Here is a 27,233-nt window from a genome sequence, read left to right as displayed (position 1 = left end):
TTGCTTCCTATTCTTGAGTAGAAAAAGTTAAAACGTGTACACTGCTAGAATTTATACTTTATTACTTTCAACATTAACTGATAGAAAAAAATCTCTCTCTCGCTCTCTCATATATGAAAGGCTATATGAAGCCAATTTTTAAATAAGTAAAAATGTTTCTTAACCTTTCCTCTTTGAAGATAGTATGCAGGCTGTATCTAAAGGATATAATTTGTGTTTCACCCTAAATAGGGCTTGGATTAGCTGACCTTAATTATAAGACCATAAGCTGCTTGGCTACAATTAACTTTAGATTAATTTCCTGGTAGTAAATAAGCAGGCACTTAGCTTATTGTAGGAGTAGTTTCTGATACTGTTGTACATGGTAGGTAAGCATCTAATAGATGTTCTTTGAAGGGGAAAAATAAATTGCAGTTAGTGAAATTTTATAATTTACCCTTATATATTTTGAGAAACAAATGTAAGAACATGGTTAGAATTAAAAGCAATTATATGGCTTACTATGTAAAATAAAAAATAATTAAGAACCTAATACCAGGTCATAAATACTGTTAGTTGTAGTACATTCATATTTAAGGTCTATTGATTCAACTCACATACTTCTCAAATAAAAGTGGAATGACTTTAGAAATATTACAGATAATCTTAGTTTTGAAAAATGAGATTCAAAACAGTCTGCCTTAGCATTTTGATGTTCTCATTCCTGCCTACCTTTCATAGTGTGAGACTCTCAATGTACTAAGTGTTCTAGTGGCAAAAGATTCATTCTTTATGTCATTCTCTCAAATACGAACCAACTCTTTTACTTAATGCTCTAAGAAGTATCTTTTTCAGAAGCCCCAGGAACGATAAACAGTAAAACAAATTGAACTGGGCACTGGTGGCTCACACCTGTAATACTAGCTACTCAGGAGACTGAGATCTGAAGATCATAGTACAAAGCCAGCCCTGGCAGGAAGCCTGTGAGACTTTTATCTCCAGTTAATCACAGAAAAAGCCAAAAGTGGAGCTGTGGTTCAAGTGGTAAAAGTGCTAGCCTTGAGCAAAAGGACTCAGGGACAGTGCCCTATCCCAGAGTTCAGGCCTCAGTACTGGGGGGAAAAATTGATTCTACACATTAGTTAAAGGGCATTCTAAATTTATAAGTCAGAGAAGTATGATTTTTTTATCTGCATGTGCCAAAAATTTTGTGTCAAATATGAAGGCAGAAATTAATGCTATAATCTAAGAAAGTAATCCTATTTCCCTGCTGTTCAGTAGATGTCCATACTTGCCAACTGTCATTCAATAGCTTCCCAGTTGCTTTCCATGTTTCAAAACCATTAAATCAAAAGTATGGATGATTGGCTGGGTGCAGGTGGCTAACACCTGTAATCCTAGCTACTCAGGAGGCTGAGATCTGAGGATCATGGTTCAAAGCCAGCCTGGGGAAGGAAAGTCCATGAGACTCCTATCTCCAATAAACTACCAAAAAGCCAGAAGTGGAGCTATGGACCAAGCAGTAGAACATTAGCCTTGAGCAAAAGAAGCTCAGGGACAGCCCCACCACTGTCACATAAAAAAGAAGGGTGTTTGAAAGACATAATGCAAGTTTATTTTATTGCGTTTATAAGTATATATGCAGATTCTAGGACAAAGGGTGTGTGTGTGTGTGTGTTGTGTGTGTGTGTGTGTGTTTCAGAGTTGTATATTAGGTAGAATATGGGAACAGAAAGATTTCTGTGAAGGCTTCTCTCTATACTATGTTATAATATAGGACAACAAATGTACCCCATTCAAAGCCTAGATTTCCTCTCTTCCAACTTCAGAATGGCAGTAAATGTCATCATAGTAAGACATCTATAAATTGTCTTTATGTATTATAGTTGCAAAGAAAATTTTATTCTTGGATTTGTCTTGTAGTGTGTGCTGTATTTATGGGGTTTAAAGATTAATCATCCTAAAACATTGTTTCTGCTTCGAGGAAATCATGAATGCAGGCATCTTACAGAATATTTCACCTTCAAACAGGAATGTAAGTATAATGACTCCTCTAAAACCTTTTTAGTTATTCTTCAGCCTGTCCCCAGGTAAATCAAATACAAAGAGAAAGGAAAGCAGGGCATAGTGAGGTGCAGTTGTAATACCAACCAAAAGGCGAAGGAGTAGGATTGAAAGTTAGAGGCCAGTCAGGGCTGCATAGCAACACTCTGCCAAAATGAAATGAAAGAAAAAAGAAATCAGTGGAACTCAAATGCTTCATCTTGTTTTTCCCCTTTCTCTCTTTGGTTATTCTTTGTTTTTCTGTGGAGAATTAAGTGTGAGCCACTAGCTGTACGCTGGTGGCTCACACTTTCAATCCTAGCTACTCAGGAGGCTGAGATCTGAGGATTGGGGTTCAAAGCCAGCCTAGGCAGGAAATTCCATGTCTCCAATTAACCACCAGACAGCCAGAAGTGGTACTGTGGCTCAGAGTGGCTTAGATGTGGTGCTGTGGCCTTGAGCAAAAGAGCTCAGGGACAGTGCCCAGGCCCTGAGTTCAAGCCCCATGACCACTACCACCAACAACAAAAAGAATTAAAGGGAATGAGGGAGGAGGCTGGGAATGTGGCTTAGTGGTAGAGTGCTTGCCTAGCATGCATGAAAGCCCTGGGTTCAGTTCCTCAGTACCACATACACAGGAAAAGCCTGAAGTGGGGATGTGGCTCAAGTGGTAGAGTGCTAGCCTTGAGCACAGAGAGGCTCAAGGACAAGGCCAGGCGCTGAGTTCAAGCCCCAGGACCGGCCAAAAAAAAAAAAAAAAAGAATGAGGGAGGAAAGGTGAGCAGATGCATTGTAGTCAATATACATTATATAAAAATTGAACTACATAACGAGAGTCAGGGTGAGGGAAAATGGGGGAGGAAGATGGAAAGGGTGACATTGATCAAGATGCATTGTACCTATAACCTGATTTATGGAATTGAAACCTTTTTGTACAACTGCTTAATAATCATAAAATGAGCTCTTTGAAGCTGTTGTCTGCTGTTAAAACTTTTAAATTGTTTTTAGAGACTCAGTTTATGCAGTACACTCAAGTTCTTTTACTAATAAGTAGATCTCAGTTTCTTAGTGCTTCATTTACTCACATTAATTCTTTTGTTTTGTTAATATACATTATTAGTAAAAGAGGGTTTTATTGTGATAGTTCCATAGATGTATACAGGATATTTTAAATAATGTTATTCCTTTTATATTAACTTAATCCTTTTCCTCCATCCTGTTTTCAAACAGTGTTTAGTTGATTTCATTATGCTATGTGTGTGAATGGTGTGTGGGTATGTGTGTATGTTTGTGAGTGTGTATATGTATGTATTTGTAACATAATTCAATCTTCCCATCTGCCCCCTAGTAGTCTCTTCCTTTATCCCTTTGGCACTTACCACTCACATTCTAGTTGCCAGTAGCTTCCAGAATTGGAGATGACATTTGCCTTAGCTACCTTCCTCCCAGCAGATCCTGAAAGGAAAAGTCATAACTATTAAAAGAAAATTTTAGAGTATGAAGACTTAAAAAAAAAGTCTCTCCCACACCAGGTACTGGTGGCTCATTCCTGTAATTCCAGCTCCTTAGGAGGCTGAGCTCTGATGATCACCAGCCCTGGAAGACAAACCTGAGAGACTCATCTCCAACTAACCGGAGAAACTGAAAACATCAAGAAATTGATTGCCTGTTGAGTGGCACCGTGAACTCTTTCGTAGGTTTTTAATTTTGAGCCATTTATATGTGTTCACTGATGTTTAATGAAAGCAAATAAAAATTAAAAAATTAAAGTTGTGGTTTCTTTCTTGTAAACACTATTCTCAAAATCACTGAATTCTGAATTTTTGTTTTTATTACTATATTATTGACACTAGTTAGTCTTGAATCAATACAACCCTATGTCTAGAATACATTTTTCATTCATATTGTTTTACAGGACATAGCTCAAAAATTTCAATGAAAACAAAACACTTGAATCAGCTTATTTAATCTTTGGAAATTGTATTTGGCTATTTAAGTTATTATTAAATATTTTAAACATTAAAAATAATTATTAGAAGCAGGACATAGGTGGCTCAAGTCTGTAATCCTAGCTACTCAAGAGGCTAAGATTTCAGGATCATAGTTCAAAGTCAGCCTGGACAGGAAAGTCTGAGAGACTCTTATCTCCAATTAACCCCCAGAAAACCTAAGTGGTGATGTGGCTCAAAGTGGTAGAGCACTAGCCTTGAGCAAAGAAGCTCAGGGACAGTGCTCAGACCCTGAGTTCAAGCCCCACAACCAACACACACACAAAAACAGAAGTGTAGTTGTGACTCAAATGGAAGAGCATTAGCCTTGAGTGAAAAAACTCAAGGACAGTGCCCAGGCCCTGAGTACAAGCCCCGTGATGGGGAAAGAAAGAGAGAGAGAAAGGAAGGAAGGAAGGAAGGAAGGAAGGAAGGAAGGAAGAGGAAGAGCTCATGTGTATAATTCAAGTGGTAGAGTGCCTGCCTAGAAAGTATGAGACCATGAGCTCAAACTATCATATAGTCAGAAAAAGAAAAGAAATTATTAGGGAGGAGTATAGAAAGGAGATTACGAGCCTGAACAGGTTTAAGTTCTTCTGCCAGTAACTTGTAAATCTGGGTGAGTAAGTTTGATTTCCAAAGCACTTAAATTATAGTAATATTACCTACTTTATAGGGTTTCTGTGAGGATTAAATTTTTTTGGTTTATATGTACATTGTAACTACTGTGTTCCAGATATCATTTAAATACATTTTTAATCCTCATAACACTCTTGAATTGTAATAGATATTATCATGCCCAACTTACAAATGAGAAAACCATAGTACACAGTGACATCAGTTCAGTGTCTCCTAAGGTGGTAAGGGGGCAGAGCTGAGGTTCCTGAGACAGGTTCTAATCTGTGTGCTATGTTGCCTATGCAGTTTACTGCTGAGTACATTAGGAACCTCTTAAGAAACTCCAATACTATTGATAATGTAATATACAAAGATTAGATATCAGAAAGTTAGAAAATACAGTTGGGCAAATTAAAAAGCCTACATTGAGGCTTAGGGCTCTTACAAAGGAAGCCCTTATTGACAGCAGCAACAGAAAGCTCTCGCTTGTAGGATTTGGGGAAGAAAAGTGCAACACTGGTACAAATGAAAGATTTTGTTTTTACTTTCAGCAGACGTGCAGACGTTATTCCCAATGAGGTGTGTGTGTGTGTGTGTGTGTGTGTGTGTGTGTGTGTGTGAGTGTGTGTGTGGTATGTGGTGTGTGCTTATGGGTTCACAGGTTTGTGCACGTGCACATACACTAATCCTTGGGCTTGAACTCAGGTTCTGGGATGTCCATGGGCTTTTTTGCTCAAGGCTGTGCTCTGCCACTTGCGCCACAGCTCCACTTTTGGATTTTTGGTAATTAATTAATTGGTAATTAATTTGGTAATTAATTAATTGGAGATAAGAGTCTTGCAGAATAGCTAGAATTACAGGTATAAGCCATCAGCTTTGTTTTTATGATAAGGCCCAGAGGGACCTCAAATTTCCCACCTTTGCCTCCTGAGTAGCTCGGATTGTAGATGGGTGCTGTCACTCATGGCTCAGTTTTCCTCTATAACTATGTAGTGAGAACTAATCATGGTCTCATAAAAACTACATTTACTCCTTTTTAAGGTCAGTACTTTCTCCTAGGATCTCCCTACTAAAAGATTCCTCCTCTTAAAGGGCTTTAAATCACCATCCTGGGTATGTTTTAACCAACTTTCAACACATGAACCCCTTCTTACATTCAGATCATACCCAAACCTTAGCACCAGAGAAGAAAAGCTCATTTCCCATTTTTCCACTTGTTATTTCATGGCCCCTTCTTTCTAGAGAATTGTAAAGACCTAATTCATTAAGCAGAATCAGGATGTCCTTTTTCTATAGACTGTAAAAAAATTGCGCAAATTATGCTCAATATGAAATTTAATGTGGAAACATTTAATGGTATTGTGGAAACAATCCACAAATCAGGAAGCCACCCTAGCTGAGAAACCTTGTACGGCACAAGTGCCAGTATCTCTTATTAAAAGCTTATTGCAGGATCCCAAAGGTGAGATTCCCTCCAGGTAATTAGGAAAATTTTACTGTAAGCAATGTTGCCCAAAAGGCAGGTTTCCAGGGCAGCAGAGCCAGGCCGTTAGCCCAAGGTCATGCTTGTCTTTAGAGAGAGACGTTTTGTTAGCTCTTTATCTACATCTTTTCCAAAACTTTTTAACAAGGATGATTTTCAAATTTGCCTGAAATAGTTTTGAAATAGCTTCATAAACCTTCTGGCTTATATCCTTTTTCATTTATTATAGCTTTTCTTCCCTATTTCTTTTTTCTTTTTGGTAGGTCGGATCAAATATTCAGAACAGGTGTATGATGCATGTATGATTACATTTGACTCTCTTCCTCTTGCTGCCCTCTTAAACCAACAGTTTCTCTGTATACATGGAGGAATGTCACCTGAAATTACTTCTTTAGATGACATTAGGAAAGTAAGTAAATCTTATTATTCACATACACATAATCAACCAATACATCTCTAATTTAATTTGTAAAGATATGTATATAATCAAAGAAATAGAAATTACTTGTGATTTCATTGCAAGTCAACTACTGTTAATACATTGATATATATATCTCCCCCAAATTTTCTCTTTTTAAAAAATTAAATCTCTGCCTTTACTGGCTAGGAGTGTAACATTCTTAAAGTGTGCAGGTCTGCAACTTAAGCTATGTCACAGTGAGGAAGAAGGAAACCAAGTTCTAATCCCAGTCTGCCACTGGTTGTATAACCTTGACTAAATTAATTTCTTAGTATATTTGTGTGTTTATGCGTGAGATTTGGAAATTAGAATCTGTGGTCTGACTTTGCGAGCTATGAAATTCATTGACATTAACATTTTAGGTGATTAATTGTTCCATCTACCTTACATGGAGATTGTTTCTCTAAGAATCAGTATTTTCCCCTCTTAACCTTTTTGTTCTTAGTTCTCTCATATGGGTGCTAACTAAAGATTATTCTTTTCATAAAACTTTCCTCTGAATTAAAAGTTATAACTCCTCAGCATGAACTTGCCTCTTGTCTGCTTCATTGTCTTAAATACCTAGCATATAAATTCTGCATCAGTTGTATTAACAAAAAGCTCCAAACGTCAGAAGGTTTTGTCTTAGCAATAGGCTATTCTAGTTACTTGTATTCTCTGAATTTTTATGCTTTTAGTTAAAGCAGCAGTAACTAAAAGCTTTTGATTGATAATTAAATGACTCCACTACAAAGAAGAAAAGGAAGAAAGCCTTTTACAAACTAGCATTCTTTTATAGTCTATATTAAAATGCAATAAACAGTACACCGAACCATTGTATAAAAACCTTGCTTTTCTTGTAACACTGGCTCTCATGGGTAATTGGAATTATATTTACATAGTCTTTCTAAGTAGTATACTTCAGATTAGAGGCAAGACTCAGTGATTAGAGGCCCTAAAGTCAAACCCAAGTACTGGACTGGGAATATGGCCTAGTGGAAAGACTGCTTGTCTAGTATACATGAAGCCCTGGGTTTGATTCCCCAGTACCACATACATAGAAAATGGCCAGAAGTGGTGCTGTGGCTCAAGTGGCAGAGTGCTAGCCTTGAGCAAAAGGAAACCAGGGACAGTGCTCAGGCCCTGAGTTCAAGCTCCAGAACTGGCAAAAACAAACAAAAAAAAACAAGTACTGACTCTCCCACAGAAAAGATAACTTTTTTTTTTTTTTTTTTTTTTTTACCAGTCTTTGGGCTTGAACTCAGGGCCTGAGCACCGCCCCTGGCTTCCTTTTGCTCAGGGTTAGCACTTTCCCACTTGAGCCACAGCGCCACTTCTGGCTTTTTCTGTTTGTGTAATGCTAAGGAATTGAACCCAGGGCTTCTGCATGCTAGGCAAGCACTCTACCATTAAACCACATTCCCAGCCCCAAGATAAATATTTTGTGCAGCTATTTAAAGATAATAAAAATAAAATTTAAAAAGATCAAATAGTGTATTTCTACAGTGGTTGATTTCACATTTGCATGGAATGAGTACTGTTTTCAGATTGACATGTAAAGAAGTATTTTTCTACCATATGGGTAGATGACAGAAACATTTGTAAGTATTACTACAGAAAAATAATAAGAAATTATGTATCTAAAATTTTAAATGTTCATTTTCTTGCAGGAACATCTTTCTGGGGTCTCCTGTCTCCTTTCCCAATAACATTCCTATTGGTAGAGGGCATTTTTGACCTTTTGCTTTCCTGATTTTATTCTTTTGGCTTTTGTGTGTCTTCCAGTTAGACAGGTTTGTTGAACCTCCCGCCTTTGGGGCAGTGTGTGACCTGCTTTGGTCTGATCCCTTAGAGGATTATGGTAATGAGAAGACCGGGGAGCACTATGCCCACAACTCTGTCCGAGGATGTTCTTATTTTTTCAGGTAAGCTAATCTTTAGAGGAGAAAAGTATACGAGAAGCATTACATCAAGTTATTTATGTCTTTGACAACTCAAACCTCTGTAGTATCATGACTTTTTTTTTTCCTATGATAAGGGCAGTTAAACCTAGGCCTTTGCATGTACTAGGCATATGCTTGTTAAATTCCTCAGTAGAAAGCAGGAAACTCCTGTTTGTTTTATACTTTCTTAGGTATTATACCCAAAGAAGTGATTGGACATCTTCAGTGACTAAATGATCTAGACTATTTGTTCTCAAATGTCATTTATGCGCTTTCATAAAAATTAAAATAATCAGCCTAGTGCTGGTGGCTCATGCCTGTAATCCAAACTAATCAGGAGGCTGAGATCTGAGGATCATGGTTCAAAATTCCTAGATAGGAAAGTCTGTGAGACTCTTACCTCCAATTAACGCCCCCTCCTCCCCCCCAAAAAGCCAGAATGGAGCTGTGGCTCAAGTAGTAAAGCCCTAACCTTGAGTACAAAACCTCGAGGATAATGCATAGGCACCGGGTTTAAACCCCAGGAGACACACACACATACACATTCTCTCTCTCTCTCTCTCTCTCTCTCTCTCTCTCTCTCTCTCTCTCTCTCTCTCTCTCTCTCTCTCTCTCTCTCTCTCCTGGCTATTTTTCCCAGGGATTCTGATTCATTATGTCTGACACAAGGGTCCTGTTATGTATTTGAAACTCTCCAGCTTTTGGAACCACTGATATAAAGATATAAAAAGAACAGGACATTGTGATCTCAGCCTAAAACACTTCCTGGAAGTTGGCTGTTGTCCTAAATGTCACATGGGAGCTTTTGTTGTGTTTTGTCACTCAAAAATAGGAAGATACAGGAGTGCTTGAAATATAAATTATTTTTAACTTCAACATTTAAGTAGGACAATGAAACTAGTTTTAGACCTCAGGCTCAAACTCTGGAGTTCCACATGTCAGGTCCAGCTACTTGTTTCTAAATAGTCAAGTAAGAGACAAGATGAAGGGCAGGGAAAATTAAGCCATTCTGTTCTTTGCTCTAGAATTTCTAATTGTTTTAAATGATTTCTACTTATTTATTAAAATCTCTATTACCTGGACTTGAACTCAGAGGTCTTGTGCTCACTCTGCTTGCTTGCTCATGGCTGGCTTGAGCCATCCTTCCAGACCTGCCTTTTGCTGGGTAATTGGAGGTAGAGTCTGAAACTTCTCTCCCCATGCTAGTTTAAAACTGTGATCCTTAGCCAGGCACTGGTGGCTCATGCCTGTAATCTTAGCTGCCCAGAAGGCTGAGATCTGAGGATTGTGGTTTGAAGCCAGCCTGGGCAGGAAAGTCTATGAGACTCTTTATCACCAATAAGCTACTCAGAAAAAGGCAGAAATGATGCTGTGGCTCAAGTGGTAGAGAGCTAGCCTTGAGCAAAAGCAGTTCCGGGATAGCACCCAGGCCCCAAGTTCAAGCCCCAAGACCAGAGAAAAAAAGTAAACAAACACACACACACATACACCCCCCCTCAAACCTGTGATCCTTCAAGTCTCAGTCTTTGATCCTTCAAGTCTCAGCCTCTGCCTCCTAAGTAGCACAGATTACAAATGTGATCCTGCACATGTTTCTATATCCTGATTTCATTTAGTTGTCTGTGCTCTTACAGCTCATTAAACTTTTTTCAGTCTAAGTTCTTTGTCCTACAATTCATGAAATCTCCATTCTTTAGGGTTGCTGGAGCTTGATTGTCTTTGATGGTGTCTTGTTTGCCTGATTCTTTATGATCCTTGTAAACTTACATTGGTGTTTGCATTTAGAAGAACACACACATCTCTAGTTTTGCGCACTAGTCCTCACACTAGTCTTGGTTTGTTATGTAAATAAATACCTTCTCCTGCTGGTTTCCTAGACTGATGAGGCTGCTGGGAGATTGTGGTTGAACTGGGCTAGAATTGGTAGGCCTTTTACTGAGGGCATGGATACCATGTCCCTGAGTGGACTTAGCTGCCTCTGGAATTGGCTAGAATGAGATTCAAGCTGGGTCACAGGGCTGGTTCAGATAGGCATTTGGGACCTTTACCACAACCATGGATAGGATGGAGCTCACCAAGTCTCTGGGCAGGCAGTTCTTATCTTACACTGCCTTCTGGTCTGCTGTTGACAAGTTTATTCCTGGAGGCACCAGTCATGGCTCCTCCTAGGGTCCTAGGTGTAGGTGCAGGTCCTGGCAGCTTGAACAAGTGGGACTGTAACATAGGACCAGACTGCTTCTGGGTCTGCAGCTGGGACTAGGATTGGAGGTTCTGCCTTTTCAAAAGTGGGCTGCCTTAGTCTTGCACTTCACAAGGTTTCATAACTTCCTACCTCATCCTCAAAGCTCCACTAAAGCACTTAGTCTGTGAATATCAAACTTTTTTTTTCTGTGTTTGAACAAAGGCCAAGGACTTTCTATTCTGACATTTTGATGATGTCACTTACATTCTATTTTTTTACAGTCTATTTTAAAAGTAAATTTCTTTCTAGTGAGCATAATGTGAAATGATAATTTGAAAAAATTAGATAATTAGGGGTTGGGTGTGGTGTACATGCTATAATCCCAGCTAGTTGGGAGGTAGAGACGACCACAGTTTGGGGTCAGCCCAGGCAAAGTTAGCTTCAGACCCATCAGAAAAATAAAAGCGAAACATCTAGAAGTGTACCTCAAATGGCAAAGCACTTAGCAAGCAGGGTCCTGTACCATGATCAATTAACATATGGATAATGCCAAGTTCAATTTGCATTTTACACTTACATATCAGGTATTTGTCATTCAAAAATAAGTAATGGGGTATTTTAAGAGCGAGGCACTGGGCTGGGGATATGGCCTAGTGGCAAGAGTGCCTGCCTCATATACATGAGGCCCTGGGTTCGATTCCCCAGCACCACATATACAGAAAATGGCCAGAAGGGGCGCTGTGGCTCAAGTGGCAGAGTGCTAGCCTTGAGCCAAAAGAAGCCAGGGACAGTGCTCAGGCCCTGAGTCCAAGCCCCAGGACTGGCCAAAAAAAAAAGAGCGAGGCACTAGTAATCCTAGCTACTTAGGAGACTGAGAACTAAGAATCATGGATCAAAACTAGCCCAAGCAGAAAAGTTCCTGTAAGACTCTTCTCTTCAATAACTATCAGAAAACCAGAAGTGGAGCTGTGGCTTAAAGTGGTAGAGCACTAGCAGCCTTGAGCAAAAGAGCTCAGGGAGAGCACCCAGGCCCTGAGTTCTAGCCCCATGACCGACTAAATAAATAAATACATAAATAAAAAGTTGAGGAAAGCCATGTGTTCAGCTTGTAGTGCCATATATATGTACACATGTGCATACATGCTGTTATAATACATTTTTGTATCAAGATACTAAGAAAAGTGTTGATGTATTGTTAGGGGTTAAGACAAAAGAAATAAAAATGGGGAGCTCTTTGTAGTCTAAGGTTGTCTGTTGTCTTGTTTGATTTGTGACATATAATAATGATGGGGCTGAGAATATGGCCTAGTGGCAAGAGTGCTTGCCTTGTCCACATGAAGCCCTGGGTTCGATTCCTAAGAAAATGGCGAGATGTGGCACTGTGGCTCAAGTGGCAGAGTGCTAGCCTTGAGCAAAAAGAAGTCAGGGACAGTTCTCAGGCCCTGAGTTCAAGGGCCTGGACTGGCCAAAGAAAAAAAAGAAAAAGAAAAGAAAAAAATATTGTGATAGCTAAGCTTTTAATAAAAATTCAAGGCCATCTTGAAATAGTAACTTGTTTTTTTCCTTCCTCTTATTAAATAAAAATGATTTTAAATGATTATTTTAATTCTAGATGTTTTCTAATTCCCTTTTCAGTTACCCTGCAGTTTGTGAATTTTTGCAGAACAACAGTTTATTATCAATAATTAGAGCTCATGAAGCTCAAGATGCTGGGTAAGTTACATGAAAGTTGTTGCAAATACCATTTCAGAGTTCTTACTTTTTATATCGAGATAGATGGCTGTCATCTTTCTTCTAGGTATCGAATGTACAGGAAGAACCAGGCAACCGGCTTTCCATCACTTATTACAATTTTCTCTGCCCCCAATTACCTAGATGTCTATAACAATAAAGGTAAAAGAGTCCAGCAGTTTTTGAGTTTTTGAGTAAGTCTGAGCTAGTTTAATTATGTATGTCTATGCCATCTTTATTGTTGCATTCATTTATTTATTTGTAACTTTTGGTGTGAGGTATTGAACCCAGGGCCTCATGTATGCTAAACACACACTCAACCACTGGACTATATGCACTTCTTTTTTTGTGGTAGTGGTAGTGATACTAGGATTTGAACTTACAGCCTCATACTTAGGCTGGGATTCTACCATTTGGCCCACACTTTGGGCCCTTTTTGCCCCAGTTATTTTTTGGGTCTAATCTTTCATTTTTGCCTGGGAAAAGCCTCCAATTTTGATCATCCCACCAGTAGGCCTCCTACATAGCCAGAATTACTATTATTTACCTGCCTTCCTTATTGAGATCTTGCTTAACTTTTTGCCCTGGCTGGCCTTGAACTCTGATCTTCCTGATCCCTGCTTCCTGAGTAGCTGTACCGAGTCTCCTAGCATGTTTTTAAATATATATTTTTAAATAATAAGAAAGGATCTTGGGTGAAGAATGTAGCTCTGTAGTAAAACACATGCTTGGCATGCAGAAGACTCTAGGTTTGATCTCCAGCATTCTTCCGCTCCCCCAACCAAAAAAAGAAAAAAAAATGACCTTAATGAAAATAAAGGCCAATAAGGTTAGAATTTTTACTGATGCTTAGTCTTTATCTCCTAAGAATTATTGGGCTCCTTGTGAGTATAAATAATGATCATAATGAGTCAATGGATAAGATGACTTCAGGATTGTGTTAGCACAAATTATTGGTTTGGTGAATTTGTTTATGGCAGCACCTCAAAAAATTAATGATGCTTTGTCATTGTTGTTTGATTTTCTGTTTGTTTTGAGTAAGAGTCTGACTGTATAGCCTAGACTAGCCTCAAGCTCATGATCCTCTTGCCTCAGCCTCCTGAGTGCTAGTGTTTCAATGTTTGTAAATTATCAAGCTGTTTTTATGATACAGTAGAGGTAGGGTGCATAATTTACAAAAAGTCAAAATAAATTACTTATCTTACTTCCAGTCCTGCCAGAAACTAGCAGTGTGACTTGGGCTAAGTCACGTCATCTTTTTAAACACCCATTTCCCATATAAAAAAGATTAGATATGCACATGCCTTTTGTTCCACACATTTTTGCTCCTGGACTTTATCCTATTAAAGTCATTTTTAAAATTTAAAACTTTATAATTAACAGCCCATAAACTTCCTGCCAGAGTACATGTTTTACCAAATGTTCATGTCTCTATTTTACTGCTTATAGAATATGACTATAAAATAATAGGACTTTTTTTTTAAACAAACACGACAAAATTATTATATCCAGATGAGTATTGTCCCATCAGAGTAGGTTCATTGGCAGGCTAGCCATGGATTCCAATGATGCAGTCATTGTTCAAAAACAGTTTTGGAACTCCGCTTTGGCATTGCCTTCAGAGTCTGCGACACATCCTTTTGATTATCCTCAGTGATGGGAAACCTTCGTCCTCTGAGGGTGGATTTGATTTTTGGACAGCCAAAAGTCATTTGGAGTCAAGACTGATAAATGAGGTGAGTGATTGAGCTCAGGCACACCGTTTGAAGTCAGAACCAAGTATGATTATGAGGTAATGAGACTGGTTTTCCTTGGGTCCCTCGTCAATGGGCTCTGGAGGCCGTTCTAAAGAGGACTTCCAAGAGTGCTCAGAGTACTGGCAGCACCTGTGGATGAATCCTGTACCAACAAGGTGGCAAATTTAATTCAAAAGAGCATTAAGCTAGGAGTCAGAATTCTTGGATTCCACATCACTTTTAAGTGTCACATTTAACAAGGCACTTCACTTCTCTGGGCCTCAGTTTATCTTTAAAATACCTGCCATATTTTTGTTGAGATAAGTTGGGATAATGAAAATTGATACGAAAACATGTTAAGAATATAAACTACTATAATACTGTTATTGTGCCTGATGTGCTGACATCAGTGGACCACACTCATCTGATATATAAGGTCTTGTGTGTGTAGAGTTGGGTGAATTTTTAAGTCTCATTGCTTTATAGTCATACCTTGTATACACAGTTGGGAGAAAAGTTTCATAGATGTCCACCTGCTACTTAATACTTAAAACTCTAAAAGTAAACTAGGAATTGACACATCTTATTTAAATCTGATTTGGGTGTCCTTTCAATGTGGCCTTTAGTGGATTGTAATTTTTTTCCCTTTTTTGTCATGTGAGCAATAGAACCAAGTGCCTCATGTTTACTAGGCAAGTGTTCTTCCCCTTGTTATTCATTTTAAAAATACATTTCTTAAGCCAAGCATCAATGGCTCACACTTGTAATCCTAGCTACACAGGAGCTGAGATCTGAGGATTACAGTTCAAAGCCAACCTGAGCAGGAAAGTCTGTGAGACTCTTTATCTCCAATTAGCTACCAAAAAGCTGGAAATGGTGCTGTGGTTTAAAGTAGTAGAACTCCAGCCTTGAGCACAAAAGCTCAGGAACAGCACTCAGGCCCCATAATCATTATCCCCACGCACGCGCGCGTGCACACACACACACACTTTCTTTAAGTTCTCTCTTCGCATTCTGTTTTTATTTTGTCATTGTTTTCCTTGAAGTCTTATTCTGTTCTACAGTATTTTACTTCTCAGTTCATTCTTACGTAGTTCTTTTTTCCTAATATTTCAGAGTATTAACAACTTGATTTATTCTGGTTTCCTTTTTTGTTAACAGTATGTCCTACCTGTGCTGTTAAACATCTTCAAGGGAACTAGTCACAAAGGTAGCTTATGCCTGTAATTCTGGTTATTCAGGAAGCTGATCTGAGGTTTGAGGTTCAGATCCAGCCTTGGAAGACAAATCCGAGTCTCTTATCTCCAACTGACCAGCAAGAGGCTGATACTGGAGGGCTGGTTCAAGGGCAGAGGACCAGCCTGTAAGGGAAAAGGTTGAGTGAGAGTATAAGGCCCTGCGTTCAAGCTCTGTTGCCACACATACACACACAAAAAATCTTAAAGGACACTTTATGGCCCAGTTCATATTTGTAAGGAAAACAGTCCCTCCTCACTACCTTTTTCAGCTTTATTATTCAAAGTATCTACTGATAGTCCAGTGGATTTATCAGTGTGCAAAACAATTATGCACTCAGATCAACAATGACTAAATAACTTAGTGCCAATTTATTTTTTGCTCCTTTCTAAAACTTTTATTATTGATTATTCATCAGTAAACTTTTAGTCACAGTGTACCCTACCTGAGTTTTCTGTCAGCTGTAAGATAACATTAATCTCAAAATAGTAACTTTATTACATTACTATAACTGGTAACTGTCTTAACGTAGTCATATTTTCCTTGATAAAATTCTTTTAGCTTTCTCAAATGTTTTATTGAAAATGTAAGTTAATTGCCTGAAATAGATATTTTCAACTGCATTGTTATTATTAAGGGATTGTACGGAGGGGTTAAAATTCCCTAAGTCAGGTCATGAGTGTACTTCCTCTTGGACAATATCACCCCTTCCTTCCCTTTTGCCCAGTTTTCCCCTCCCATTCCTGCCCATAAATTGCATAGTTCATTTATTTGTTCACCCTTCCTCCCTCCATTTGTGTATTTCCCTTTTGTTTCCCCAATAAGACAAAAATCAAATACTACCACCACCAATAACAACAACAAAAAAAGTTTGCATTTCTTGGACTTAAGCCGTCCCCCCCCCGAAAGGACAGAAAATACACTATCTGAAACAATCCATGTTGACATACCCTACATAAATGCCCCTCTTTTTTTGAAATTGAAAAAGACAGTTTTAGCCAGGTGCTGGTGGCTCATGCCTGTAATCCTAGCTAGTCAGAAAAGTTGAGATCTGAAGATTGTGATTTGAAGACAGTCCAGGCAGCAAGGTCTGTGAGACTATAATCACCACTAACTAGCAAAAAGTTAAATGTGGACATGTGACCTATAAAGAGGCGAAGCTCCAGTTTTCAGTGAAAAAGCTGAGTGAGAATGCAAGGCCCTGAGTTCAAGCCTCAGTACTAGCACCAAAAAAACAAAAAAGAAAAGACAGTTCTGTTGCCCTTTCCACTCCCTTCCTCTCGTCCTAGGGCTTGAACTCAGGCCTGGGGACTATCCCTGAACTTCTTCAGCTTAAGGCTAGCACTCTACCACTTGAGCCACAGTGACATTTCCAGCTTTTTCTGTCTATGTGGTTCTGAGAAATCAAACTCAGGGTTTCATGCATGCTAGGCAAGCATTCTACCACTAGGCCACATTCCCAGCCCCCTTTTCGTTCTCATCTACTTCTTTTCTTTTTTTTTCCCTTCAGTTTTGGGGATTGTTTATACCCCGTAGACTTCACTAACCTTACAGGTATTTCTCAGTACCACTGGTTATATAAAAGACCTTTTAAGTTGTGGGGTGTTTTTAGGGTCTTAATCCTGTTATTTTGTTACTGTTGTTTACTTGCTTACTTTGCTGTCCACTGGAAAAGAAATCGGGTTTGCATGTTTTAATTTTTTTGGTGGGGGACACAGGGGATTGAACTCAAGAGTCTGAAGCCTGCTAAACAGGTGCTCTGCCACCTGAGCCATGACTCCAACTCCCTTTGGCTTTGGTTATTTTTGTGGTAGAGTCTTACTTCAAGGCTGTCCCAGGCTGCAGTCTTCCTACTCAGTTTTCCCTGTGTCACTGGGGATGGCAAGCAGATATCACAGTGTCCAGATACTGGGCTTCCTCTGTTGTTGAGATAATGGGCTCAGGATACTGCTCAGCCATCACTGCATTGGATGAAGTTCTCAAGCACTTCCTTTTATTCACATTGGCCTCAAACAGCCGTCTCTCCACTTCCACCCAAGTAGCTAGAATTATAGGCATGAGCCATGGCACCTGGCCCAAAAGCAGGTGTTTGAGCTCTTTCTTATCATTTGTTGTTGAGATCTACCACCAACTTCTTTTTCTTGTATAGGTTGAGAGACTTGCTGAGTAGTTTTATATTTACTTCACTTTCTCAAAATACATACAAGTGAACATATTGTAATGTTTAGATGAGAGCCATGGTTACATTTTTAAGAACCAGAGATCCCACTTAGGATCTGTGGTGTACATTTTAAACATTCAGTAACTTAAAATTTGAGAACATTAGGCTCAAAGAAGCAAGTACTAGGAGATAAATCATCTATCCCTTCCAGGGAACCACTGTATCCTATCCTGTATCTACAGTAAGAATAATTAAAAGTAAAACAAAAACTTTTGCTGGTGATGGAGGCTGATTTTAAAATATAAACAAAATCAGTTTCATCACTATGTGCTCAACGGTATGAACTGGTTGGTAGTAAACATTTATAGCATGTTGGCAATGGGCTAACTGTAAATAGGAGAAACAGGCATTAAAAAATCTACATTGTAAGCAGAGATGATTTCGTCTTTTAAACATTAATTGTAAATCACTCCAGAGTTTTTGTGTCCTCCATTATGGATTGGTAATTGCTATCTATAAACACAAACAGAGCTTTTAAAAAGGTTTAGCTGTGGCTAATGAACTGACAAAAAAGACAGTATCCATTTGATAAGTAATAGTTGCCTTCCAAGAGGAGCTGTGCTTGTAAGTATTTGGTATATGAAAGGAAATTTGTTTTCATGTGCAGTCTTCAATTCCTATAGGTGCACTTCTGAAGCTTCAGAACTTGATTTCTTCTGTACTCTTATCACATGAGCTTTTCATATAACTTAGTTCCTTGGGATGATTCTTAAGAACATGAACCATGTAAAATGCTTTGATATTTTCCCTTGTGCTCTACTTGGTCTTGGACTTACAAAAGTAAAGAAAGCCCCTCAGTTTTGTGTGGCAGAGCTGAACATGGCCATACCAGTTGCCATGTTGCATTCCTCTGTGTCCAGTATTCTTGCTTTTTCTTTTTTAGCTGCAGTGTTGAAATACGAAAACAATGTCATGAATATCAGGCAGTTTAATGCTTCTCCACACCCCTACTGGCTTCCAAACTTTATGGACGTTTTCACTTGGTCTTTGCCTTTTGTTGGGGAAAAAGGTAAGAGAACTACATCATCTGTCCAGACATCAGCCCTGGGGTGACCCGCACCTTCACATTGCATAAGCCCCTGCTGCTTCTCAAGTGTCTCTCTCAAGTTTATCAGAAATGTGTGCTAATTTTGTCTTGCTTTCTCTAAAGATTCTTAAGCGGCACTTAATTTGTTTTAGTATCAATTTAAAGTAGCAGGCCTGCTGTGATCAAGGTGTTAGAGTAGGGCTGGGAATGTAGCTTAGTGGTCAAGTGCTTGCCTAGCATGCACAGCCTTCTTCATGCCTAGTGTGATGTCCTGGGTTCGATTCCTTAACACCACATAAACAGAACTATGGCTCAAGTGGTAGAGTGCTAGCTTTGAGCAAAAGAAGCTCAGGGGCAGTGCCCAGACCCTGGACTGGCTAAAAAAAAATATGTTAGAGTAACAGTCACTCTGCCGCCATCCCTCTGTGATTTGCCCAGTGCTGAAGAGATTTAAACCGGATTTATTGTCCTTAGAATTTTATTTGTACAGCTATTTAAAAATGAGCTATGTCGGGGCTGGGGATATGGCCTAGTGGCAAGAGTGCTTGCCTCATATACATGAGGCCCTGGGTTCGATTCCCCAGCACCACATATACAGAAAATGGCCAGAAGTGGCACCGTGGCTCAAGTGGTGGAGTGCTAGCCTTGAGCGGGAAGAAGCCAGGGACAGTGCTCAGGCCCTGAGTCCAAGCCCCAGGACTGGCCAAAAAAAAAAAAAATGAGCTATGCAAATATAAAATAAGACCTTTTGAACTTAGGCTTGTTTATGTAATTCTTTGTAAAATGGGAAGAAACATTTTTCATATGTGTGTCTGAGTCAAAGACTCTGAACAGCAGTTTACATAATTCTACAATTAGAACCTTCAAAGACTTGTTTTTCATCAGAGCAAGTAATCTACTTTAATTATTTTAGAGTACGGTAGCTTATATTTAATGACATTTTTTCTTTGCCAGTCCTGGGGCTTGAACTCCGGGCCTGAGCACTGCCCCAGGCTTCTTTTTGCTCAAGGCTAGCACTCTACCACTGGACCATATTCCCAACCCCTATCTAATGACATTTTTATAGCTACTGTAATACAATGATAAATAATTTTTCATGTTTACTTAACATGTATCTTAATTTTAGATACTTACAATATTTGAGTAATAAAGATAATAAAATAATAAAAATAAAGAACTAATAAAGATTAGTTGTGTAAATTTTGGATTCTTTTGTTTTGTACAGTGACAGAGATGCTGGTTAATGTTCTCAGCATATGCTCTGACGATGAACTGATTCCTGAGGAGGAAACAGAAGGTAAACTTTACCTCATTTTAACTAAAAATACTAAAAAGTTTTGGCTTGGATTTTAGTTTATATTGACTCTTTCCCCCAGCCTTCACCTCTGTTTCTTGGTCTTAGTAGAAAACAGTTCTTTACTGTATGTTTTTTTGTTTGTTTGTTTCTTTGTGCTGGTCCTGGGGCTTGAACTCAGGACCTGGGCACTGTCTGAGCTTTTGTGCTCAAGGCTAGTGCTCTACCACTTGAACCACAGCTCTACTTCCATTGTTTATTATATAAAAATAAAATTTGAGCCAGGCATCCTAGCTACTCCAGAAGGCTAAGATCTGAGGATTGAGGTTCACAGCCAACTTAGGCAGGAAAGTCTGTGAGATTCTGATCTCCCATTAACCAGCAGAAAGTCAGAAGTAGAGCTGTGGCTCAAGTGGTAGAGTGCCAAACTTGAACAAAAAAAGAGTTAAAGGATAGTTCCCAGGCCCTGAATTCAAGTCCCATTAATGGCACAAAAAAGAGTAAATAATTAAGTAAATAAAATTACAAGATAGAAAAGATTGGAGAAATCAAAATAGATCAGAATTGAAAAAAGTCTCATTCATGGTTTATTGGAAGACTCAGTATTGTAAGATATACATTATTCCCAAATTGAAATGTAGATTCAATACAAAATTAGCCATGCTCTGTGTGTGTATGTGCATGTGAGTGCACTTACACACGTGAATGCACACTTTGGAGGGTATTAAATGGTTTGAATTCAGGGTTTCACACTTGCTAGGCAGATGCTATACCTCTTGGGCCATGTCCCCACCCTTTTTTTTTTTGCTTGATTTACTTCTTAGGAAAGGTCTCATATTTTCTTCCAAGACAAACCTTGTACCACAATCCTCCCAGATTGTAGTCTAAGGGGCCACAGGTGCCACTCCTAATTGTTGGCTGAAATAGAATCTCACTAATTTTTGGTCAAAGCTGACCTTGAACTTCAGTCTTTCCAATCTCTACCTCCCAAGTGACAGATTACAGGTATGTACCACCATGCCTACTTGTAAAGTCAGTTATGAAAATGCAAAGGACTAATTCTGAATTCATATAAAAATAGCTTAAATATCAAGATGGGAAGACTTACTCTATAGATATAAAAATTTACAATAAAGCTGGAGTAATTCAAATTATTAATTCAGTTATTCAAAAAATATTGAAACTGAATAAAGAATCCAGAAATAAGGCTGGGAAAAATAGTGGCTCATGCTTGTAATCCTAGCTACTCAGGAACTGAGATCGGAGGATCATGGTTCAAAGCTAGCCTGTGCAGGAAAATATATAAGACTGTATCTTCAGTTAATCACCAGAAAACCGGAAGTAGAGCTTTGGCTTAGAGTGGTACAGTGTTAGCCTTCAGCAGGAAAGCTCACAGACAGCAACCAGGCCCTGAATTCAAGCCCCACGACTGACCAAAACAAAATAATCGAGAAGTAGAGTCTCACATTTATGGACACTTGATTCATACCAGAAGTGGCCCCCGCAAAGCAGTAGGAAAAATTTGTCATTTTTTAAGTGTTATAGATGTCTATGTTAAAAAAGTGAGTACACTTAGAAATTTATTTTTGTGGATTTAAACATTCAGACTTGAAAAGCAGATGTAGCCTAGAGTTAGAATGCTTTTGTGAGGCCCTGGTTTCCAGTGCTATAAAAAAAATAAGAAAAGTAACAAAAGATCCCCAGGGATGGCCTAGTGGTAAAGTGCTTGCCTCGTATACATGAAGCCCTGGGTTCGATTCCTCAGTACCACATACACAGAAAAGCCCAGAAGTGGCGCTGTGGCTCAAGTGGCAGAGTGCTAGTCTTGAGCAAAAAGAAGCCAGGGACAGTGCTCAGGTCCTGAGTCCATGCCCCAGGACTGGCAACAAAAACAAAACAAATAAACAAAAGACCCCAAAAAAACCAGAAATGCAAAACAAAGTCCTCACTATTTATAACAAACAATATTGTCATGAACTTGCAGTAAAAAAAAAAAAAATCTTTTAAAACAAGACATAAAAAGTATTAACTATACAGGAAAAACTATTAATTAACTGGATAACATTACTAAAAGTTAGAGCTTATGTTTATTCCAAGATTATTAAGCATTTAAAAAGAGAGCTAGTTGGGCACTGATCACACATATCTCTAATCCTAGCTACTCAGGATGCTGAGATCTGAGGTTCAAAGTTACCCCAGGCAGGAAAATCTGTGAGACTCTTATCTCCTATTAATTGTCAGAAAACTGAAAGTGGAGCACGCTTTTGCTCAAAACAGTAGAGTGCTAGCCTTGAATGAAAAGAACTAAGGGACAGTACCCAGGGCCTCAAGTTCAAGCCGCCTGACTGACCAAAAAATAATAATGAAAAGACAAAGTGGGTGCTGGTGGCTCATGCCTGTAATCCTAGCTACTCAGGAGGCTGGAATCTGTGGATCAAGCCAGTCTGGGCAGAAAAGTCTGTGAGACTCTTATCTCCAACTTACCACCAGAAAACCGGAAGTGGCGCTGTGGTTCAAAGTGGTAGAGCACTAGACATGAGCAAAAAGAGCTCAGGGACAGCGCCCACAACCAACAACAGAAAAAGACAAACTATAGAGTGGGAGAGAGTTTTCGCAATGTCACCAACAAAGTCCCACGTGCAGATTTAAAGAACCAGATTACGATGATGCACATGAACAACCACTTCACAGAAGAACATAGCCAGGGCTAGAAAGGTGGCTTAGCTGTAGAGTGCTTGCCTAGCATGCATGAAGCCCTGGGTTCGATTCCTCAGAACCACATAAACAGAAAAAGCCGGAAGCGTCGCTGTGGCTCAAGAAGCTCAGGGACAGTGCCCAGGCCCTGAGTTCAAGCTCCAGGATTGGTAAAATAATAATAATAGTAATAATAATAATACCATACTAAAACTAATGATGACTAATATCTGGTATTGGGTCAACATGTGTAGTAGTAGGAATGCTTATACACAGAAGTATAAGTTAGTAAATTGGTATATCTTTTGGGTTTTTTTTTTTCCCAGTCCTGGGGCTTGGACTCAGGGCCTGACCACTATCCCTGGCTTCTTTCTGCTCAAGGCTGGCATTCTGCCACTTGAGCCACAGCGCCACTTCTGGATTTTTCTGTGTATGTGGTGCTGTGGAATCAAACCCAGGGTTTCATGCATGCTAGGCAAGCACTCTTCTGCTAAGCCCTTTAAAAATTATTTATTATTATTATTATTATTATTTTTTTTTTTTGGCCAGGGCTGTCCCCTGAGCTACTTTTGCTCAAGGTCAGCACTCTACCACTTTGAGCCTTAGCACCACTTTTGGTTTTCTGGTGATTAGTTGGAGATAAAACAGATTTCCTGCATGGGATAGCTTTGAACTGCAATCCTCAAAATAGCTAGGATGACACACGTGAAGCACAAGTACCTTTTAGTATATCTGTTGTAATAGTCAATGCCACACTGTTATTGAAAGTTAAACATAGCACACACCCTGTAACTAAGAATTATAATGTTGCAGCAGTATACATATCAGCAATATGTACAGTAAAATGCATAGGAATACTTTCAGAGCTTAATCTGTAGTAGCAAAATGTTAGCCCAAATGACATGGCAGAAAAAGAATTTCAGAGATGTTGTATAGTGGAATAGATTATGACAAAAACGGACTATAGCAAGAAAGACAATCATGGATGAATCTTACAAACATAGTGGTGAGCAAAAGAAGCCAGGCCAAGAAAAGTGTATACTTGATCCAATTGCATAAAAATGAAAACTGTAGTGCTTACAGATGCAAGCTTACATAGTAAAACTATAAAGAACACCAAGAGAATGGTCCTGATGAAAATCAAAAGAATATTTCCTTCAGGGAAGGAGACAGCCTGTCATATACTAGGATAGTCCCGTGGGGATAATTCCAGGGGCCAACCACCGTTCTTTTTCTTGATCTGAGTTGTGGTTTTATAGTCATTTGCTTCTTAATAAATTGCTGAGTTGTACATTTTTGTGTGCTCTTCTGAATGTTTATTATATTTCACAGTAAAGTATAAAAAGTTATGCCTACAAAGATAGGAGAATTTTGGGTAAAAGTTTTTAGAAAGTACAAATACAAATGTAGTCATGTTGTTAACATAACTAGTTCAGGAGAGCCAAAGAAATAGGGAAGGCTGTAAGCTACCATGACAAGGTAGGATGAAATCAGTTTGAAAGCAGCCAAAGGCCTAAGTTGCCACTGGGCACCTGTTTCTCCACATCAGGAGGCTGAACTTTAAAAAGCTAAGCAAAAGGTTTCTGGGCTGTGGTAAATTGAAGACATCACTACCTTGTCAAAAATAGGTGAAGTGATCACACTCAGTTCCCTGCAAAAGGCCTACTTGGTCCCTCCAGACAGTGCACACAGTCGTCAGTTCCACTCAGCAGTTATGAGTGGTCTGTTTGGGGTTTGGGGGATTCTTTTTTTTGGGGGGGGTGATTGACTTTTTTTCAGTTGTGCTAGAAATGAACCCAGCACCTTTCTTTTGCTAGGAAAGGGATGTGCTACAGCCTCAGTCTTAGTCTTTCATTCTTAACCATGAGGGAATAAAGATGACCAAATCCCTAAGCAAAGCCACTATGATACAACAGAAGTGAAAAACAATGACAAGCGAACTTGAAGTTCTGAAAGTTTAGGCCTTAAAAGGAAAATATCCCGTCGTGGAAAAATAAGAAAAGATATTAAGTTCATTAAACAAAGAAAGTGGGATGTAGCAGGCACTTGTGAGTCCTAGGTACTCAGGAGGTTGAGGCAGGAAGATCAGGCTTGAGTCCAGGAGCTCTGGGCTATAGTACACTAGACCAATCAGGTGTCCAGATAAGGTGTCCAGGATTAGAGGACCACTGGGTTGCCTAAGGAGAAATGAACTGCCCCAGGTTACAAAAGAGGCAGGCCAAACAGAAGCATATTTTCACTAAGAGATTTGTAGCTGGGTGCCAGTGGCTCATGACTATAATCCTTACCACTTAGGAGGCTGAGATGGGATGAATTGCACTTCGAGGTCAGTCCAGGCAGAAAAGTTTGTCAGACCCCCTTCTCATTGAGAGTTGGACCCTGGGGCACAGGAAGCCTATTATTTGAGCTATAACCAGCTCCAAAAACAGCCAGACTTAGAGTGCCTACCTAGAAAGAATGAGGTCCTGAGTTTAAACTCTAGTAGCATCAACTAAAAGATTTTAAGCCAGGTGCCTGTGACTCATAATCCTAGCCTGATATTCAGGAGGCTGGGATCTGAGGACTGTAGTTCAAAGCCAGCCCAGGCAGGAAAGTCCATAAAATTCTTAGCTCCAGTTAACCTCCAAAAATCCAGAACTGAAGCTGTGGCTCAAGTAGTAGAGTGCTAGCCTTGAGCAAAAAAGCCAGGGATAGTGCCCAGGCTCTGAGTTCAAGCCCCAGGACTGGCACAGAGAAGAAAAGAGAGAAAGAAAAGATTTTAGATGGTCTGTCCTTTATTTTTGTTCCTTGCTTTATTCCAAAAATGATACTTTTCTTTTCATCTAATTTTATTTTCATGAAAATAAAAATTTAGAAAATAGTGTATAAAATACATAAAAAGTAATGGATACAAAATAGTAACGTTTTAAGAAATAGAAGATACGGCCATCAAAAAATGTCTGCATTTAATGTTATGTCATGGATACCAGGCTGTCTCATAGGAGCTAATAAAGATAATAGTCTGCTCTCAGTGCATTTCACTCTGATTGTTTTTCATTCCATATAATTTATATTCCTTTCTAATATTTGTTCTTGTCTCCGTGTTTCTTGATGTCTCTTCCCCCTTAAGATCACTACATTTCAAGCTACCAGAAAGATAGCCAACTGAAATGTGCTAAGAGCTTAATTCTCGGTCCTGCCTCAGCTCCTTGGTTAGAAGTTCTGAATTGGTAGTTGAGCAGTCTCACACAGCTTTCTTTCTTCCCTTTCAATGGTAATGTCTGTGTTTTCTCTGGACCTGTCATTGACCTAGCAGATTGAAAGATCAAAGTGAGGAAGAAAAGCTCATGTTTCTTTTTCTGACTTTTGAACTCTTGGCTTCTAGTGTGTGGACTATTTCCTAAGTCTTGGGTGGTGGGGGGGAGCCATAAAGAAAATCCTACCCATCCTTGTAATTTATACTATATAGTTGCAATACAATGCTGAGGAAATAACTTATGGTGTAAGAAAGTGAAGATTTATGATGAAAGGACATTTAAGTTTTAAGACAGTTAGACATTGTGTTTAATGCAGAAAACAACAAGTGATCACTTGCCCTTTGGCAAAGCAAACCCTGCAGTCCTAAGGTGGCCCACAGAATTCCTAAAATAGATCTTTGCTGTAGCAACCATCGTGTGTGTGTGTGTGTGTGTGTGTGTGTGTGTGTGTGTGTTTCTTCATTGTATTCTACATTTCACAACAACAACAAAAAATCCCTGCCTCTCAGATCTGCTGTATTTTTTTTTTCCGGTTCTGGGGCTTGAACTCAGGGCCTGAGCACTGTCCCTGACTTCTTTTTGCTCAAAGTCAGCACTCTACCACTTGAGCCACAGTGCCACTCTGGCTTTTTCTGTTTATGTTTGGTGCTAACGAATCAAACCCAGGGCTTCATGCATACTAGGCAAGCACTCTACCATTAAGCCACATTCCCAGCCCCTCTGGTAATTTTTGAGATAGGGTTTTGTGGTGTATACTACCTCATGCAGCTTTTTCTCTTCTGATGGGATCCTACCTTTTTTTCTCAAGCTGGCCTTGAACCATGATCGTCTCATTTCTGCCTTCTGAGAGCTAAAATTACTATATGACTCACTATACCCATGCCCAACTTGATTTTTTAAAAAACAATTTCTCTTTAAATAAGAAAAATGCTTTATCTTGCGCTGTGTGTGTGTACATGTGTATGTGCATGCCAGCCCTGGGGCTTGAACTCAGGGCATATACACTGTCTCTGAGCATTTTTGCTCAAAGCTAAGCACTCTACCACTTGAACCATAGCTCTACTTCTAGCTTTTTTGGTGCTTAATTGGAGATAAGAGTCTCATAGAGTTTTCTGCCCAGGCTGACTTTGAACCACAATCCTCAACTCTTAGCCTCCTGAGTCATTAGGATTACAGGTGTGAACCACCAGTGCCTGGCTTCACCTTTCATTTTTTTTTTTAAAGCTAGCCTATAATACATTTCTTTAACTCACTTAATCTTTGTATTCTCCAAGGAGGCACTCCAGTCCGAAAAGAGATCATCAAGAATAAGATCAGAGCCATTGGGAAGATGGCACGGGTTTTTTCAATTCTTCGGTAAGGATATGCCTGTTTTTACAGTGT

The 27,233-nt window shown here is 39.2% G+C and overlaps 1 protein-coding gene across 3 annotated transcripts in view; it reads left to right on the top strand.

The window, feature by feature from the left end:
- Positions 1 to 27,233, top strand: part of Ppp3cc (protein phosphatase 3 catalytic subunit gamma) — a 56,624-nt gene that overhangs the window by 21,595 nt on the left and 7,796 nt on the right. For 2 of the 3 annotated variants that reach the window (XM_048330889.1, XM_048330890.1), the window contains exons 4-11: positions 1,903 to 2,014; positions 6,375 to 6,520; positions 8,336 to 8,475; positions 12,311 to 12,388; positions 12,474 to 12,568; positions 18,483 to 18,608; positions 19,852 to 19,923; positions 27,125 to 27,206. In XM_048330889.1, coding sequence (XP_048186846.1) covers positions 1,903 to 2,014; positions 6,375 to 6,520; positions 8,336 to 8,475; positions 12,311 to 12,388; positions 12,474 to 12,568; positions 18,483 to 18,608; positions 19,852 to 19,923; positions 27,125 to 27,206 — 851 coding nt within the window. The remainder of the gene's footprint in view (positions 1 to 1,902; positions 2,015 to 6,374; positions 6,521 to 8,335; positions 8,476 to 12,310; positions 12,389 to 12,473; positions 12,569 to 18,482; positions 18,609 to 19,851; positions 19,924 to 27,124; positions 27,207 to 27,233) is intronic. The other variant, XM_048330891.1, reaches the window with a different exon arrangement.

The sequence above is a fragment of the Perognathus longimembris genome, chromosome 21 (assembly GCF_023159225.1).
Source record: "Perognathus longimembris pacificus isolate PPM17 chromosome 21, ASM2315922v1, whole genome shotgun sequence".
NCBI lineage: Eukaryota > Metazoa > Chordata > Mammalia > Rodentia > Heteromyidae > Perognathus > Perognathus longimembris.
Note: the sequence above shows the minus strand (reverse complement) of the source record. Positions and strands in the feature narration are given on the sequence as shown.